General features: G+C 46.4%; 1 protein-coding gene across 9 annotated transcripts in view; it reads left to right on the forward strand.

Moving 5' to 3' along the window:
• The window catches only part of LOC143783319 (CTD small phosphatase-like protein 2-A), a 166,004-nt gene that overhangs the window by 38,208 nt on the left and 110,991 nt on the right, over positions 1-16,805 (forward strand). For all 9 annotated transcript variants that reach the window (XM_077271739.1, XM_077271745.1, XM_077271726.1 and 6 more), the window contains one exon: positions 12,785-12,908. In XM_077271739.1, coding sequence (XP_077127854.1) covers positions 12,785-12,908 — 124 coding nt within the window. The remainder of the gene's footprint in view (positions 1-12,784; positions 12,909-16,805) is intronic.

The raw sequence follows: 16,805 nt of genomic DNA on the forward strand, positions 1-16,805 counted from the left end.
GAGCTCATCCTGTCCTTCCCTATGCAGGGCTTATCGCCAGGGTAGACAGGGATTAGTGTTATGACCCCAATGGCGAGGGTCTCAGAGATATCAGCAAGTCTGCAAAGTACAAAAATCCAGCTCATAGGGCAGTGGTAACTGGGTTGACCATATATCTACTCCTAACGCCAACCCTAGAAGTAGCCGGGGAACATGCCTACGTTGGTCGCTAGATGTCTCGCGCCAGCCGGAGAGCTAACTACCCCTAGAAGAGGAAAACAAAGACCTCTCTTGCCTCCAGAGAAAGGACCCCAAAAGTAGGATACAAGCCCCCCACAAATAATAACGGTGAGGTAAGAGGAAATGACAAACACAGAGATGAACTAGGTTTAGCACAGAGAGGCCCACTTACTAATAGCAGAATATAGTAAGATAACTTATATGGTCAACAAAAACCCTATCAAAAATCCACGCTGGAGATTCAAGAACCCCCGAACCGTCTAACGGCCCGGGGGGAGAACACCAGCCGCCCTAGAGCTTCCAGCAAGGTCAGGATACAGATAAAATACAAGCTGGACAAAAAATGCAAACAATAACGAATTGCAAAAAGCAAAAAAGCAGACTTAGCTTAATCAAGCAGGAACCAGGATCAGTAGACAAGAGCACTACAGATTAGCTCTGATATCAACGTTGCCAGGCATTGAACTGAAGGTCCAGGGAGCTTATATAGCAACACCCCTGACCTAACGACTCAGGTGAGCATAAAAGGAATGACTGACAAACCCAGAGTCAAATCACTAGTAGCCACTAGAGGGAGCCAAAAAGTAAATTCACAACAGATTAGGTATCCGCTCGGTAATAGGTGCAGAACCTATATAGGGACGGTAGGGCTGACAGGGTGACATTAGATCTGCATAGAGGTCTCCACTCCCCCTTTCCCGAGTGTTTGATTTCCTTTACCTTATCCCTTTGTGTTAGCCAGCAAACAGCAACTGAAAACCAACCCAGTGAAGGCCTGGCAGAACATCAAAAAGGAGGAAACACAGCTTCTAGTGATGTCCATGAGTTCAAGACTTCAGGCAGTCATTGCCAGCAAAGGGTTTTCAACCAAGTACTAAAAATGAACATTTTATTTCAAATTATTGAATCTGTCCAATTACTTTTGGTCCCTTTTAAAAACAGGGTGGCACATGTTAAGGAGCTGAAACTCCTAAACCCTTCATCCAATTTTAATGTGGATACCCTCAAATGAAAGCTGAAAGTCTGAACTTCAACTGCATCTGAATTGTTTTGTTAAAAATTCATTGTGGTAATGTCTATAACCAAAATTACAAAAATGTTGTCTCTGTCCAAATATATATGTGAAGCGCCCCCACGTTAGGGCAATGGGGTACTCGGTACCGGGTCCTTCGGTTCTCAGTGGGGATGTCACGGTGGCCCGAACTGGTCCGTGGCCCTAGGGGAACATCCATTTGATAGATGGGGAAAGGTCTTTAAAGGGATAATGTTCGTGACGCCACCTGTGGTATTCGGTCAGGGTGACCAACGCTGCTTCGGGGTCCGCTGGGGTGATGTGATGGCAGCTAGATGGTATACCTTCCCACAGGTGAAGTGTAGCCGCAGGGCTTCCCAGAAGTGTAGGTGGTGATGGTGGATGATGTAAGGCGCAGTGAATAACGAGGACACAAGGTTGCAGTCTCTTTACCTTTACTGGAGGCTTCAGCATCCACAGTCCAGGGTACAGACCACAGGGTAGGCAGAGTCCAGCCGGTCTGAAGGCAAATCCAGAGTCCCCTTATCCAGGTGGAAATCAGTAGCCTTCCTCTAGCGCCTGTGTGTTGTAGTACCTCCCTGCTGAGCTTCTCGGTAAGGTCCTCACAACTGTTGTAGATGTTCTAGATGTTATTTCTTCCTCTCTGTCCCCCAGATGGTATGGATAGGACAAACCCGTATGACTGATGGCCTGAGGCTTTTTACAGGGACCCTAGAGACGCCCCGACCCCCACAGTTGCCACCGTGCCTCCTGGGTATTAAGGTTGGGCAGCCGACTTGGAATCGACTGTTCTGCCGGTCTCTGGAGCAAGGCTTGGAGACGGTTGCTCCCTCGGTGTTCCGGCCACCGGCTTCTGCGCCTCAGAAGGAGGCAGCCTATTACAGGGCAGAACTCCTTCTGGTTTTATCTCCTTGTGCTATGACTTCGCTTCTCACCCGCTACAATACAATTCTCTTTCTTAGGATGCTGCCGCACGTGGGGGAGGCGCAGCTCCATAGCCTTCTATCTAGGCCTCTAGCAGGATCCCACTCCTGCCAGTGACCCTCTGTCTGCAGCTCAGATGTTCCTCCTTTCCCCCTGTCTGCCTGACAGGTGTTGCCTGAGCAAAGCCCAGTCAGCTTCTGCCTAACTTTCTATCCAGCCCACCAGTTTTACCCTATTGTGAGGAGTGCCTTAGTAGATAGGAGCAAGGCTCCCCCTGGTGGACTGGAGTGGGAAGTGTGGTGTATGGTTTGTGATACCTGGTAGGAAGATCTCCTTTATTGCCATCAGACGCAATATCACTCCCTCTGGTGGGAGAATAACATTACTGCAACGACCAGGACTCTGGGGCGCTGCACTTGGACCTAACTGTAAGTACATGTGGGGGTTGCCTGGTTGCTAGGGAATCCCCACATGTACTTATGATGGCTAAGAGATGTAAATCATTCAGCTGAGGTAATGAAAACTAAATCTCCGAGCACTAAAAAATACTCGGAGGACACCCGAGCGTGCTCGGGAAATCTCGAGTAACGAATATATTCGTTCATCACTAGTTAATAGCGGTTTTTTTTTCTTGTGACAGGTTTAAAGAGAAGTTTAACATCTCTGGTGCAGAATTTTTCAATTTCTTAATGGTATGAAAACCTTATAAGAATTTCAAATTCCCTCTTTTACTTCATAAAGGAGATTTTTTCTTTTGAATAACTCCCCTAATAAAAATAAGTGGAAGACGAGAGAACTTTGTGTAAATTTATAATGAAATTCTTGAATTTTTCAAAAAAGCTCATTTTACTAAATTGGTAAAATTAACCCCTAAAAACTATTTGATGGAGAATGTTGGATTAAAGCATTTAATATAACTTATTCTTTGACTTCTTGTGCTTTCATTCATTAATTATACTTCAAATTGGTGTCAAGGTGGTATTATACACCCGCAAAATTACTCAAAACCTTTCCATCCCAATCAAAATTTTGCAGTAAAAATGGTCATTTATTTCATTTTTTTTGGGAGTGTCCTTTAATTAAACTCATGTGGAAAGAAACATTTTAACATTTCTCAAAAATTAGTAAGACTAATGTCAAACTTACAGCACAAATTGCTCTGCTATCTCTTGGTATACATTGTTATTCCAAAATTTAGATCTATCGTTTTTTATACTCTTTTAGGCCCCCTTCACATATCTGTATAAAAAATGTATGTGAAAAAAACTGTACATGTACCATCTGTGTATTTCCGGTGTTAAAGAAAGCATGAACTTACAAAGCTTCTCCTATACTTTGCAATGTTAAACACAAACCGCACAATGATGCCATCTATGTGCTTCATCTGTTTTTCATGGATTCATAGACTTGTATTGGTCCTTGTCATCCATGCTGCTGAAAAAAAAATTAGACATGTTTCCTGTGTTGTTCACATGGACATACGGTCCGTTTAAAACTACATACATGTGAAGATCATTATAGGTTAAAATGAGTATGTGTGGTGTCGGTGAGAAAAAATGAATGCCACATATGATGGAAACTAACACATGTGAAGAGGGCCTTAGTTACTAAATTATAAATGGCTTCAGAGTGAAATTTTTAGTAGATCTTTTTGTTTTCAAACATCCTAGAGAGTTTACACACAGAATTTTTGAACTCTTAAGCTTTAAGAGATAATGTCTTTCATGATTATACCAAGAGATGTCAATATTGGATTGATCTTTTTCCCCCCAGTCTTGTCTTGAGCCTTGGTGATCTGGGCTAAGTCAAGTTAAAGCTCTAAAACATAAGGAATTCCTTAAATCATTGAACTGGCTATACTGTATTTTTCAGACTGTAAGATGTACTTTTTTTTCGCCAAACATTTTTGGGGAAAATAGGGGTGCATCTTATAGTTGGAATATACCTACAAGTAGTGTGGCGGTCCGACACTGCAGGACAATGATCACACTCCCTTCCCAGGCTGATTTGGTGGTGATCTGTGGTGCCGGGGGCTCCGCCGGCATTTTATGAAAGCCCGGAGCTTCCAGCACATTTATTACTGCGATGCAGTAACCTCTGGGAAAATGGCCACCGGGGGTGGGGCATGCTCAGATTGAGATCTCTGCAACGAGGCCACCATATATCAGTAATCGATGTGCTGGGGGCTCTGGGCTTTCAGAAAATGCCAGCGGAGCCCCCCGCACCACAGAGCACCACGGAACCTGTCGCACCAGCCTGGGATGGGATTTCCTGGAGGCCACCATATCACAACAATGGATGCGCAGGGGTTCCGGGCTTTCAGAAAATGTCGGTGGAGCCCCCGCACCACAAGCACTAATCTGGAATTGGAGTCATATCGCCGGACCACCCAACACCACCTGTGACCAATGCTCCACCAGCGCTGCCGATCCTTCCCGGTAAGCTGAATTCAGACTGCAAAATGGACCCCCATTTGACACATTTTTTTTTCCCCCTATTTTCCTTCTGAAAATTTGGGATGCGTCTTATGGTCCGGTGCATCTTATAGTCGGAAAAATACAGTATATAGCTGCAACATTATTTTCTTGTTTTAAATCAGGCCTCATGTTTTAGAGTGTAATATTATACTTCTCAGCAGCACTTTAGTCATTTCCCTCTTACAGTATCTCCTAATAATATCTCCCATTTATTCCTTCCTCAATTGATGATCTAATCATAGAATCATTGTGTCCAACCCCCTGCTCAATGGAGGATTCACTAAAACATCTCAGACAGATATCTGTCCAGCCTCTGTTTGAAGACTTCCATTGAAGAACTCGCCACTTCTCCTGCCAGCCTGTTCCACTCATTGATCACCATTACTGTCAACATGTTTTTTTCTAATATCTAATCTGTATCTTCTCTCTTTGTTTCATTCCATTGCTTCTCCTGTTTCCATGTGCAAATGAGAATAAGGATGATTCCTCTACACTGTAAAATCCCATCAGATATTTGTAGACTGCAATTGAGTCTGCTCTTTGTCTCCTCGTAGGACATACTTTACACTCCGCTAACATTCTGGCCACTCTTTTCTGAACTTGCTCCAGTTTTTCAATGTCATTTTTAAAATGTGGTGCCCAGAAGTGGACACAGTATTCCAGATGTGGCCTGACCAAGGAGGAGAAGAGGGGGGTAATTCACGTGATCTAGACAGTATGCTTTTCTTAATGCATCCTAGAAGTGTTTGCGTTTTTTGCTGCTGTATCACAGTCTGTGATCTATCAGTATACCCAAGTCTTTTTCACATGTGCTGTTGCTTAGTGCTATTCCTCCTATTCTATAGATCTGTAGATGTAATTTTCGTTTTTCTTGCCCAGATGTAGAATCTTGCATTTCTCCCTGTTAAATACCATTCTATCAGTCGTTGTCCATTGTTCACGCTTATCTAGATTCTTCTGAATAATTTATGTCTTCTCTAGTGTTAGGGTACTGTCACACTCTGCAACTTTCCAACGATCACGACCAGCGATACGACCTGGCCGTGATCGTTGGAAAGTCGTTGTGTGGTCGCTGGAGAGCTGTCACACAGACCGCTCTCCAGCGACCAACGATGCCGAAGGCCCCGGGTAACCAGGGTAAACATCGGGTTACTAAGCGCAGGGCCGCGCTTAGTAACCCGATGTTTACCCTGGTTACCAGCGTAAAAGTAAAAAAAAAAAAAACCATACATACTCACATTCCGGTGTCCTTCAGGTCCCTTGCCGTCTGCTTCCCGCTCTGACTGAGTGCCGCCGTAAAGTGAAAGCAGATCACAGCGGTGACGTCACCGCTGTGCTCTGTACTGCCTTACGGCCGGGAGTCAGTCAGAGCGGGAAGCAGACGGCAAGGGACCTGAAGGACACCGGAATGTGAGTATGTACGGTTTGTTTTTTCTTTACTTTTACGCTGGTAACCAGGGTAAACATCGGGTTACTAAGCGCGGCCCTGCGCTTAGTAACCCGATGTTTACCCTGGTTACAAGCGAACGCATCGCTGGATCGGTGTCACACACAACGATCCAGCGATGACAGCGGGAGATCCAGCGACGAAAGAAAGTTCCAAACGATCTGCTACGACGTACGATTCTCAGCAGGGTCCCTGATCGCTGCTGCGTGTCAGACACAGCGATATCGTATGGATATCGCTGGAACGTCACAGATCGTACCGTCGTAGCGACAAAAGTGCCACTGTGAGATGGTACCCTTAGCTATCCCTCCTAGCTTTGCATTGTCTGCAAATTTGATTAGTTTACCGTCAGTGCCCTTATCTAGATCATTTATAAAAATGTTGAGCAACACTGGGGCCAGGACAGAGCCTTGTTGTATCCCACTTGAAACACTTTACCAATTGGATGTGCAACCATTTATTACCACTCTTTGAGTACAATCATACATCCTTTCATTCTTTTTTTCTTACCCCTATTCCTTTTAGTAAGGTATGTTTATTATGTTTATTGTTATAACAAAGTTAAAATAAAAATAAGATTGATATAAAATTCGATGCCACTGTCGAGCTGTACTTTGGTCTGATAAAAGTGGAATTTGAGTATGATATCTAGAAGTGGGCCATCAGGTTTACATTTTCTTAGGCCCCAATGAATGTAGTTCTTCTCCAAATGTTTAATGGTTAATCCCAGTGGAAATTCCTGAAAAAGGGCTGTCCTGGTTGATTGCAAACCTGTCATTGTTTTTGGAAAACCTCTGATAGATGTTGCCTTTGCTGTCACAGCTTTTAAAATCTTCCAACTTGTTATTAAGAGTGTGAATTTTCCCTTGAATCATTACCATCTCTTTTTCAAGTGAAATGAGAGCAAAAGTAGTTTTATTCATTTTGTCCTCCAGAATAGTGGTGCGATTTCCCAGCTGTTATTCCTTTGAAGAGGTTATTAGTTAGTTCATCTGGCATTTTGGACTGTTCTGAAAGTAGAATGGTCTGGAATTGAGCCAGTTAGGTTGTTTGATCTGGGGTTGGATTGTGGGGAGTCCTGAAATAAATTCAGGGTTCATCCCATCCTTAAAGGAGGAGCTGCTTGACTTTGCATGGTAGCATCATCTGAAGAACATGTAATTGCGATCAGCCAATGGTTTGCTCCTAGTGGTAGGTGCAGCGCCCCAGAGTCCTGGTCATTGCAGTACTGTGGCTCCGCCGCTAAGGGGGGCTATGGTACGTCTGATGGCACTGAAGGAGTTCATCTGACCAGGTATCACATACACCAATACATTTCACAGTCTGGCCTCCAGGGGGAGCTAAGGGTACTATTCATTAGGCCACTCCTCACAGTCTGGTAAAACTGGGGGTTAGGCAGGAAGTTAGAGAGAAAGCTGACTGGGTTGGAACCAGGCAACACCTTGTGGCAGAGGGTGTTGTGGGGGAAGATTCGGTAGGGTCCCTGTCAGGTTTGGGACCCTGACAGAGGCCTGGCAATGAGAGAGAACGTCACGGGACCGTGCCTGCTCAGCATAGCGGCGGTGCCCTAAGAAAGGATCAGAAGCGAGATATATTGTGCTGAGTGAGAAACGAGATCAAAGCAACAAGGAGAATACCAGTAGGAGTCGTGCTGTAAGACCGAGGCAACATCCTACTGAGGCGCACAGCCGGCGGCCGGAACGCCGAGGAAGTATTTCTATATATAGCTTCAGGCAATACTTCAAACCAATGGCAGGACAGTCAGTCATAGGCGGGCTGTCTCACCTAAATCACCTAAGAAGACATAGGGGGCAACCTGTGGAGAGGGGCGACTCTAGGGTCCCGGAAGAGCTCCGAGCCTACCCGTCATACGGGTGCGTCCCAACCGTAACATCAGGGAGGGATGGATTAGCAGAACATCATCTAATCGAGTTGTGAGGGAACACGAGAAACAGACACAACAGTTGTGGGGACTATCCCGTAAGCACAGCAGGGGAGGACCACAACACATAGCGCTAGCAGGAAGGCACAGATTTACACCTGCAAAGAGAACTCTGGAGGTGCCATTGGACCGGCCGGACTTGCGCAGCCTGGTGAACCGTATTCCGGACTGAGGACCCAGAGACCTTCAGTAAAGAGGTAAAGAGACTGCAACCTGGTGTCCTCGTTATTTACTGCACCGCACCACCACCACCATCCACATCTATTACTGTACGCCCCTCAGCAGGGTCACGGACCGGGCCTAGCCACCGTGACAACCCCAGAGCAGAGACTCAGAGGCCCGGTACCGGGTACCCCTCGGCCCTGCGGCAGTGGGGGCGCTACATAGGTTTTACTGAAGTGAATTAGCAAGGCATGGACACAGAAAAGGCAGTGGGAGGTTTGTAGAGCCCAGAATATCAATGACAAAAAGAATTAAAAAGGAAACCTGTTACACATTATGTCAGGACTCATTTTGTGGAAGTCATGACAGCTTTGGTTCTGCTATAATTTAAACGTGTTTTTTCCTTTTGAGCCAGCAAGGGTTAATGTCAGTTTCCTTGCTAGCAGCTGCTGTGTTTGCTGGTCAGCTGATGTGAGTGGTGACCACTCCCACCATCCTTTAAATGTCACCTGTTGGTGAAAGAGTTTTTCTCTGGAGGCCAGCCGAGGAGTTGGGAGCTCTCCTGGTGCCAGCGTGTATCAGCTGCTTGAGGTCCTGGTTCTGTATCCCCTGCTATGTGGAGCTTGCAATCCTGGACCATCTGCCTGCTGACCGATTCGCCATCTTTGCAGTTGGTGGAAGAGTTTTTTGCGGCATTGGCGCTAGTGTATGGGGATCCTGATGGCATCTCCCTGGCTCAGTCTCAGCTCTGTAAGATCAAGAAGGGGGGCTGGCCGGCTGAAGAGTACTGCTCTGAGTTTCGGAGGTGGGCCACTGTCGCTCAGTGGAATGACCTACTCTTAGGAGCCATTTTTGTCAGTGTTTGTCAGCTAGGCTTCAGGATACTCTGGTGCAGTATGCTACTCCTGGGTCATTGGGTCATTGTAGACCGCTATGGCCCTTGCTATCCAGGTGGATAGAAGCCTCAGGGAGAGACATACTCCAAAACTACCCCCTGTTGATCTTTCTAGGGAAGAAGATACCCTGGTGCAGATGGATGAACCCATGCAGCCGAGGAGTTGGTAGCTCTCTGGTGCCAATGTGTATCAACTACTTGAGGTCCTGATTCTGTATCCTCTACTGTGTGGAGCTTGCAGAAGAAGCTTGAAAGCTAAGTTTTCTTGTTCCCTGTCTTTGTCTTGTGCTTGTCACTAACCCCTGTGTTTACACCATCTGCAGTGGTGAGGTTGGCATCCTTGCTGGACAGTTCACTAGCCAGGGTGTACTGAGGTGACAGCTAGGTACTAGGCACGTGACAGCAGCGGTGGGAAGGACCCACATAGGGCATTAGGGGAACTTAGGGATAGGCACAGGCTTTGTTAGGAGGTGTCCCATCCCTTGTTCCTTATTGTTAGGGCCTTCCTCTCCCTTTTTCCGTCCCCGTTTTGGTGTTTGTTGTGCTGTCCGCTGAACTGACCCTTTTAGGTCGTGACACATTGCCTTCAAGAAGACTGGAGGGATGTGGGTTAAAAGGAATTGTGAGGCAGTGACGGCCCTCTCGACTGGTAGGGCAAGGTGACATAGGTGCCTGGTCTCGAGGCCCTGGTTTATGGGAAGTGTTCAACCCCACAGAATTGAACAGTGGGGGGATATGTGAGACAGTGACCCCTGTTACAGCTAGGGGGTGCTGTATGTGCTCCTCAGGATATGCATGGAGGCATAATGGTGATAATGAGGCAGTGACCAGCATCATTGTAAATGGCCTGTATGTGTCGCAGAGGAGATCCTCTGCGCTGTAAGCCAGTAATGTTGTTCTGGGACCTGTAGTCCCACAAGTGTATGTGTAGTTTATAATAAGGGAGGCTTACAGGGTTAGTCAGAGAGCTGGGCGGGACTGGCTAACCACACAGCTCCCACCTATGGGTTTGTCTACAGTGATATAATGTGACTGAGTACTGGTCAAATGGTTGGGGTGTGAGGTCCTGGATGGCCTGTCTGTTGAAAGATCCCGGGAGTAGGAACGGATTCCTGAATAGCACGTGGAGAGGCCGTGTACCGGCCTGGTCTGTGTTGGAAGGTCCTGGGATTAGGACTGGATTCCTGAAGAGCACAGGGTGAGACCATATAACTGCAGAGTCTATGATGGCTACTGTGTTGGGGAAGCTACCGTCTTGTGGGTCTGGAACTGTCGGGTGGCTTGGTGAGCAAGGCATGGTCTGGGACGGTGATCCCAGTTAGGCAGCTTCACTGGGAATCAGGATTGACAGGCGGTTAGTGTGTGGAGCAGGAGCTCCTGTAAGGTAACTCCAGACAAAAGGGTTAGTGTGAACTGCGTGGTCTCCCACGGTAACTGGACAAAGTGAGGTTTGGCGTGTTTAGAGACTGCAACTTAATGTCATGCTATGTGAGTAGAGACATTGATACGGCGCATGGACACCCCCGGGAGCTAGTCAGAGGAGGACTGGCAGGTGTAGTGTCTGAAAAGTGATTGAAGCCGTATAGTACAAACTATGTGTGTGTGATGTGTAACATGGCAGTTTATGATGCCTAAATAAACCGCATGGACTGTTTAAGGCAGAAAATCGTGCCTGTGTGACTGAATCCCGTTGCTAAGCGAGTGTCCCCCAACACATGCAGTAAGCGCTATCTTACATAATCTGTCAACATTTTTTTTTTTATGTAATCCCACAGCAGCATGATGTAGAGGCAGAGACCCTGATTCCATCAATGTATCACTTAATTTACTGGGTGCAGAAGTTTTGATAAAATCACTGTTTCTCTGCTGAAGATTTAGAAGAGCTCAGAAAGCTGATTTTTGTATAATGCAGCTCAGACACTGACTGGTAGCTTTCTGGTTCCAGGAGATTAAAATACAGTAGTGTGATTGGGTAATTTCATATACAGTAGTTCAAGATGAGTTAGTATCTGAACAGATGAAGTCTGCACAGTATTTCAATAGCACTCAGATGAAATAGAAAAAATGTCTGGTACAGCGTGATGGTTTTTTTAAGTGTATTTATAGAAAATCACCACTAAATAGCGGAAAGGTACAGCAGAACTTATTATTATTTATTTATATAGCACCATTGAATCCATGAGAATGGGTTACATACAAATTACAGATATCACTTACAGTAAGCAAACTAACAATGACAGACTGATACAGAGGGGCGAGGACCCTGCCCTTGTGGGCTTACATTCTACAGGATTATGGGGAAGGCGACAATAGGTTGAGGGTTGCAGGAGCTCTGGTGTTGGTGAGGTGGTGAGAAGGCAGCGGGGTCAGTGCAGGCTGTAGGCTTTCCTGAAGAGGTGGGTTTTCAGGTTCGGTCTGAAGGATCTGAATGTGGTTGATAGTCGGACGTGTTGGGGCAAAGAATTCCAGAGGATGGGGGTATTCGGGAGACGTCTTGGAGGTGGTTGGATGAGGAACGAATAAGTGTGGAGGAGAGAAGGAGGTCTTGGGAGGACCGGAGATTACGTGAGGGAAGATATCGGGAGATTAGTTCAGAGATATATGGAGGAGACAGGTTATGGATGGCTTTGTAGGTCAGTATTAGTAATTTGAACTGGATACGCTGAGGGAATGGGAGCCAGTGAAGAGATTTGCAGATGGGGGAAGCGGAGGAGTAGCGAGGAGAGAGATGAATTGGTCAGGCGGCAGAGTTAAGGATAGACTAGAGAGGTGCAACAGTGTTAGCAGGGAGGCCACAGAAAAGGATGTTGCAGTAGTCAAGGTGGGAGATGATGAGGGCATGCACAAGCATTTTAGTAGATTGGAAAGGACGGATTCTGGAGATATTTTTGAGCTGGAGGCAACAGGAGGTTGAGAGCGCTTGGATGTGCGTTTTGAAGGACAAGGCAGAGTCAAAGGTTACTCTGAGGCAGCGGGCTTCTGGTACGGGGGAAAGCGTGATGTCGTTAATTGCGATAGATAGGTTAGGTAAGGAAGATCTATGGGATGGAGGAAAGATGATGAGTTCAGATTTGTCCGCATTGAGTTTGAGGAAGCGAGAGGAGAAGGAGATAGACACTGCGGGATTCTGGACAGCAGAGCGGTGACGTCTGGGCCAGAAAGGTAGATCTGAGTGTCATCAGCATAAAGGTGGTGTTTGAAACCATGAGACTTTGAGTTGTCCCAGGCCAAGCGTATAGATTGAGAAGAGTAGGGGTCCTAGAACAGAGCCTTGGAGGACTCCAACAGAGAGAGGGTAGGATGAGGAGGTAGTGTGGGAGTGGGAGATGCTGAATGTGCGGTTGGAAAGGTATGAGGAGATCCAGGATAGGGCGAGGTCTATCTTAAAGGGAATCTGTCAGTAGGATGAACCCTCCTAAGCCATCCATATGGTCATGTAGGTCATAGGAAGCTGAATAACGTATATGTAAATGAGCTGTTCAGGACCATGGACACTGATCTGTATGAGAATCTGCCTCCAGAAATTATTATAGATGAAAGGGGGTGTTGACTCTAGTAAAAGATTCCCATTAATACAGACATTCAATGCAGTCTATGGGTGGCCAGGTTTTCGGAAAGTGTTACTTAACCTTTAAATTGGTAAAGATTTGTTAAACAGCTTTCTGATAATAACTTAATTTTTTAGGTTCCATTGCAGTCTTTTGCTCATAGTGTAACTGCTCAGGATGATGCAGCAACGCCATCCAGCAAAACACCCACCACCACCACCCAACAGACCCAAGAGCTGCAAGATTTTCTAAATGATGAAGGTAAATCAGTATTTCATTTTGTCGATCAGTTTCCCGCCATCTCTTTTCAGTTTGGCTGAAAAGATGCAAGGCAACTGTTGAAAGTATTCGCCCACGGCTTTATGTCAATCAGCATAGGTTTGCATGTGAATAGAAGAAAATAGCCCAACTCTACCCATGCAAAATTTCATCTTATTTACAAGGATGGGAAATGCAATACAAAAAATAAATAATTACGTTTGTGATAGACACATGCACAATGACAAACAAAATTTAGCTAAAAAAGAAACCCCAGTGACACTTTACAATCAAAACATTAATTTAAAAATCAGAGAAAGGTTAGAGAACAGAAGTTATGCCCCCTGGATATTAGATTGTGCACAAAACATTACCAGCTCTCGCGATAGACATCAATTAATTGATAAGCACTGTTCTGTGGCAAAACAAAATCAGAATGATCCTACATTTACTTTACCTTTACAACATAGTAATCAGTTCAAAGATATTAAGAAGGTTGTTCAGAATTATTTTCCCATTTTATGTGAAGATGAGATACTGTATACATTATTATCAGGGGATATTCCCTTCTGTCGTTGGGGAACATTCTCTTACCCGGTCTTTTTTGTTCTAATTCCAAAAGAGATAATAAAAATAGGTTGCAAAATAATCTTAATATATACTTACCTTGTAATGTCTTCACATCCTGTTCCATCCAGATGTGTCCGGATCCCAGAATTCCAAGCGGTGGAAGTTCACCGACCGCCATATTGGGATAACCAAGTGATGGGTGTCCCAATATGGAGACTGCTGGTGGTACCAGCCTCTTACGCGGTACCACCAGCGGAACACCGTCGCACCACCCACTGTGAGGCAGTGACTCTTGTCACAGGTAGGGGTCGCTGTGTGTTCTCCCCAGGTTGTGCATGGAGACAGATAAAGTCCATAGGTGTGCATGGCAGTCATGGATTTCCGGTCTGGGATTTCCATGTGGCTGAAAGCCACAGGTTTGTTTGTTAAAAACGCTGCAGTAAGGGGTATGGGGGTGTCAGGTGTCAGGTGTCAGGTGCAGCGTCAGTGTCTGGTGTGTGTTGTTGGACAGAGCAGAGGCCTGCAGAGCTCTGGCTGTGTGTGTGAAGCAGCACAGGCCAGCGGAGCCAGCAGCTATGGCAGCTGAATAGCCTGGCACCCGCAGTGTACACAGCAATGCAAGTCGTTCATGTTAACTGGTCTCGGATGTGGACATTCCTGTGCCTGGAGGTGTACCGGAGGTGGATGTCCTGTGCCCGAAAGAGGACTGGCATGTGTAACGATTGCAAACAGATGGTTATGGTGCCCGGCTGCTATCCGGAGGATATCCTGGACTGTGTATGGCTGTGTGAGTAAAGAGACTGTGATACAGCAATGCAAGACACCCACGGGAACTACATTACATTATGGATTGGACCCACGGGAACTAGTCAGAGGAGGACTGACGTGTGTAGTGTCTGCAACATGTGAAGCTGTGTTTGGAGACTGTAATATGGTGTGCGGTCGCCCCATGGATACTGGACGAGGAGAGGTCAGGCGTGTTTAGGGACTGCGATCTAAAAGCCATATGATGTGTAGTGCTATGAAATGGACACTGATACGAGATGCAACTGTGTGTATTGAACTTAGATGATGTGTATTATAAAATGCTATGCACTTTTGTGTGAAATAACACACTAAAGAGACTTTTGTGTTTGAACTTTGTGGGTCACTGCCTCTTCACTGCATACAGTGCTACCACAGCATTATGTAGCGCCCCCACTGCCGCAGGGCCGAGGGGTACCCGGTACCGGGCTTCTGAGTCTCTGCTCTGGGGTTGTCACGGTGGCTAGGCCCGGTCCGTGACCCTGCTGAGGGGCGTACAGTGAATGATAGTTAGTGGATGGTGGTGGTGCAGTGCAGTAAATAACGAGGACACCAGGTTGCAGTCTCTTTACCTCTTTACTGAAGGTCTCTGGGTCCTCAGTCCGGAATACGGTTCACCAGGCTGCGCAAGTCCGGCCGGTCCAATGGCACCTCCAGAGTTCTCTTTGCAGGTGGAAATCTGTGCCTACCTGCTAGCGCTATGTGTTGTGGTCCTTCCCTGCTGTGCTTACGGAAAGTCCCCACAACTGTTGTCTGTTTCTTAAGTTCCCTCACAACTCGATTAGATGATGTTCTGCTAATCTTCCGTCCCTCCCTGATGTTACGGTTAGGACGGCACCCATATGACGGGTAGGCTCGGAGCTCTTCCGGGACCCTAGAGTCGCCCCTCTCCACAAGTTGCCCCCCAAGACTGCATAGGTGATTTAGGTGAGACAGCCCGCCTATGACTGACTGTCCTGCCGTTGGTTTGAAGTATTGCCTGAAGCTGAATATAGTAATACTTCCTCGGCGTTCCGGCCGCCGGTTGTGCGCCTCAGTAGGATGTTGCCTTGGTCTTACAGCACGACTCCTACTGGTATTTCTCCTTCTTGCTTTGATCTCGTTTCTCACTCAGCACAATATATCTCGCTTCTGTTCCTTTCTTAGGGCACCGCCGCTATGCTGAGCAGGCACGGTCCCGTGATGTTCCTTCTTGTAGCCAGGCCTCTGTCAGGGTCCCAAACCTGACAGGGACCCTACGGAATCTTCCCCCACAACACCCTCTGCCACCAGGTGTTGTCTGGTCCAACCCAGTCAGCTTTCTCCACTAACTTCCTGCCTGACCCCCAGTTTACCCACAGTGGTGAGGAGTGGCCTAATAAATAGCACCCTTAGCTCCCCCTGGAGGCCCGACTGTGAAATGTATTGGTGTATGTGATACCTGGTCAGATGAACTCCTTCAGTGCCATCGGACATACCATAGCTCCCCTTAGCGGCAGAGCTTCAGTACTGCAACGACCAGGACTCTGGGGCGCTGCAATTACATAACAAACAAACACACACACACACTGTATATGCCGTACGCAACACACACACACACACACACACTGTATATGCCGTATGCACCACACACACACTGTAAGCGCCATATGCAGCCTCTTGCGCTGTACCACCAGCGGAACATGCCACCGGGATCAGCCGAATGATTCACTGACCTCCGCCATCTTTGTACAGGAGGAGTGCATGCACAGTTTTAGTGTGACCGCTGCTATCTGTCTGCACAAAGATGGCGGCGGTCTGATTTACCGTACCTGCATGAATTCCACGCAGGCGCAGTGAATCATTCGGGTGATCCTGGCAGCAGATGTGTGACGTGTCTACAGGCAGAAGAAGCCGGTCACATTAAAGTGGTTTTCCCACAAGCAAAAGTTCATTTTAAAAATTGTCTGCATCTGACCATGTACGGAGCATACCACATCTCCTTGGCAGGGGAGGAAGCAAAAGATAAAACTGACATTACAGCAGGGGATCACAGAGGATTAATTTTGTCAGGTAAAATATTTCACTGACTGTTTTTAAACAATATTTTACCTCACAAAATGTATCCTCTGCAATCTCGTGTAATGTCAGTATTGTCTTTTGCTTCCTCCCCTGCCCAGGAGCTGTGGTATGTTCTGTACAAGGTCAGATACAGACAATTTTTAAAATGAACTTTCGTTTGTGGGAAAACCCCTTTAAAAAGCAAATATCAACGCCAACATGGCTCCTCCTAAAAAGTACATCAATGACAATGAAAGGAAAGCAGCTAATTCTCAATGCTGCAAAACCTGCCCCCATCGTGACATTACCGCCCTCCCGATGCGATAGCAACGAGCCCCCACTAAGTGTTTTTTATAAATGTAGAGCCACTCACTACAAAACAAGCGACCCCCTTTTGAATTCATCTGGGTCCAATACATATTCCATTAAACAGTTTATTAACCGCAAAAGTGAAAATATAGTATACATAATCACATGGACACTATGACAAATATTATGTTGGTTGCA

This window comes from Ranitomeya variabilis, chromosome 1, assembly GCF_051348905.1.
Source record: "Ranitomeya variabilis isolate aRanVar5 chromosome 1, aRanVar5.hap1, whole genome shotgun sequence".
Classification (NCBI taxonomy): Eukaryota; Metazoa; Chordata; class Amphibia; order Anura; family Dendrobatidae; genus Ranitomeya; species Ranitomeya variabilis.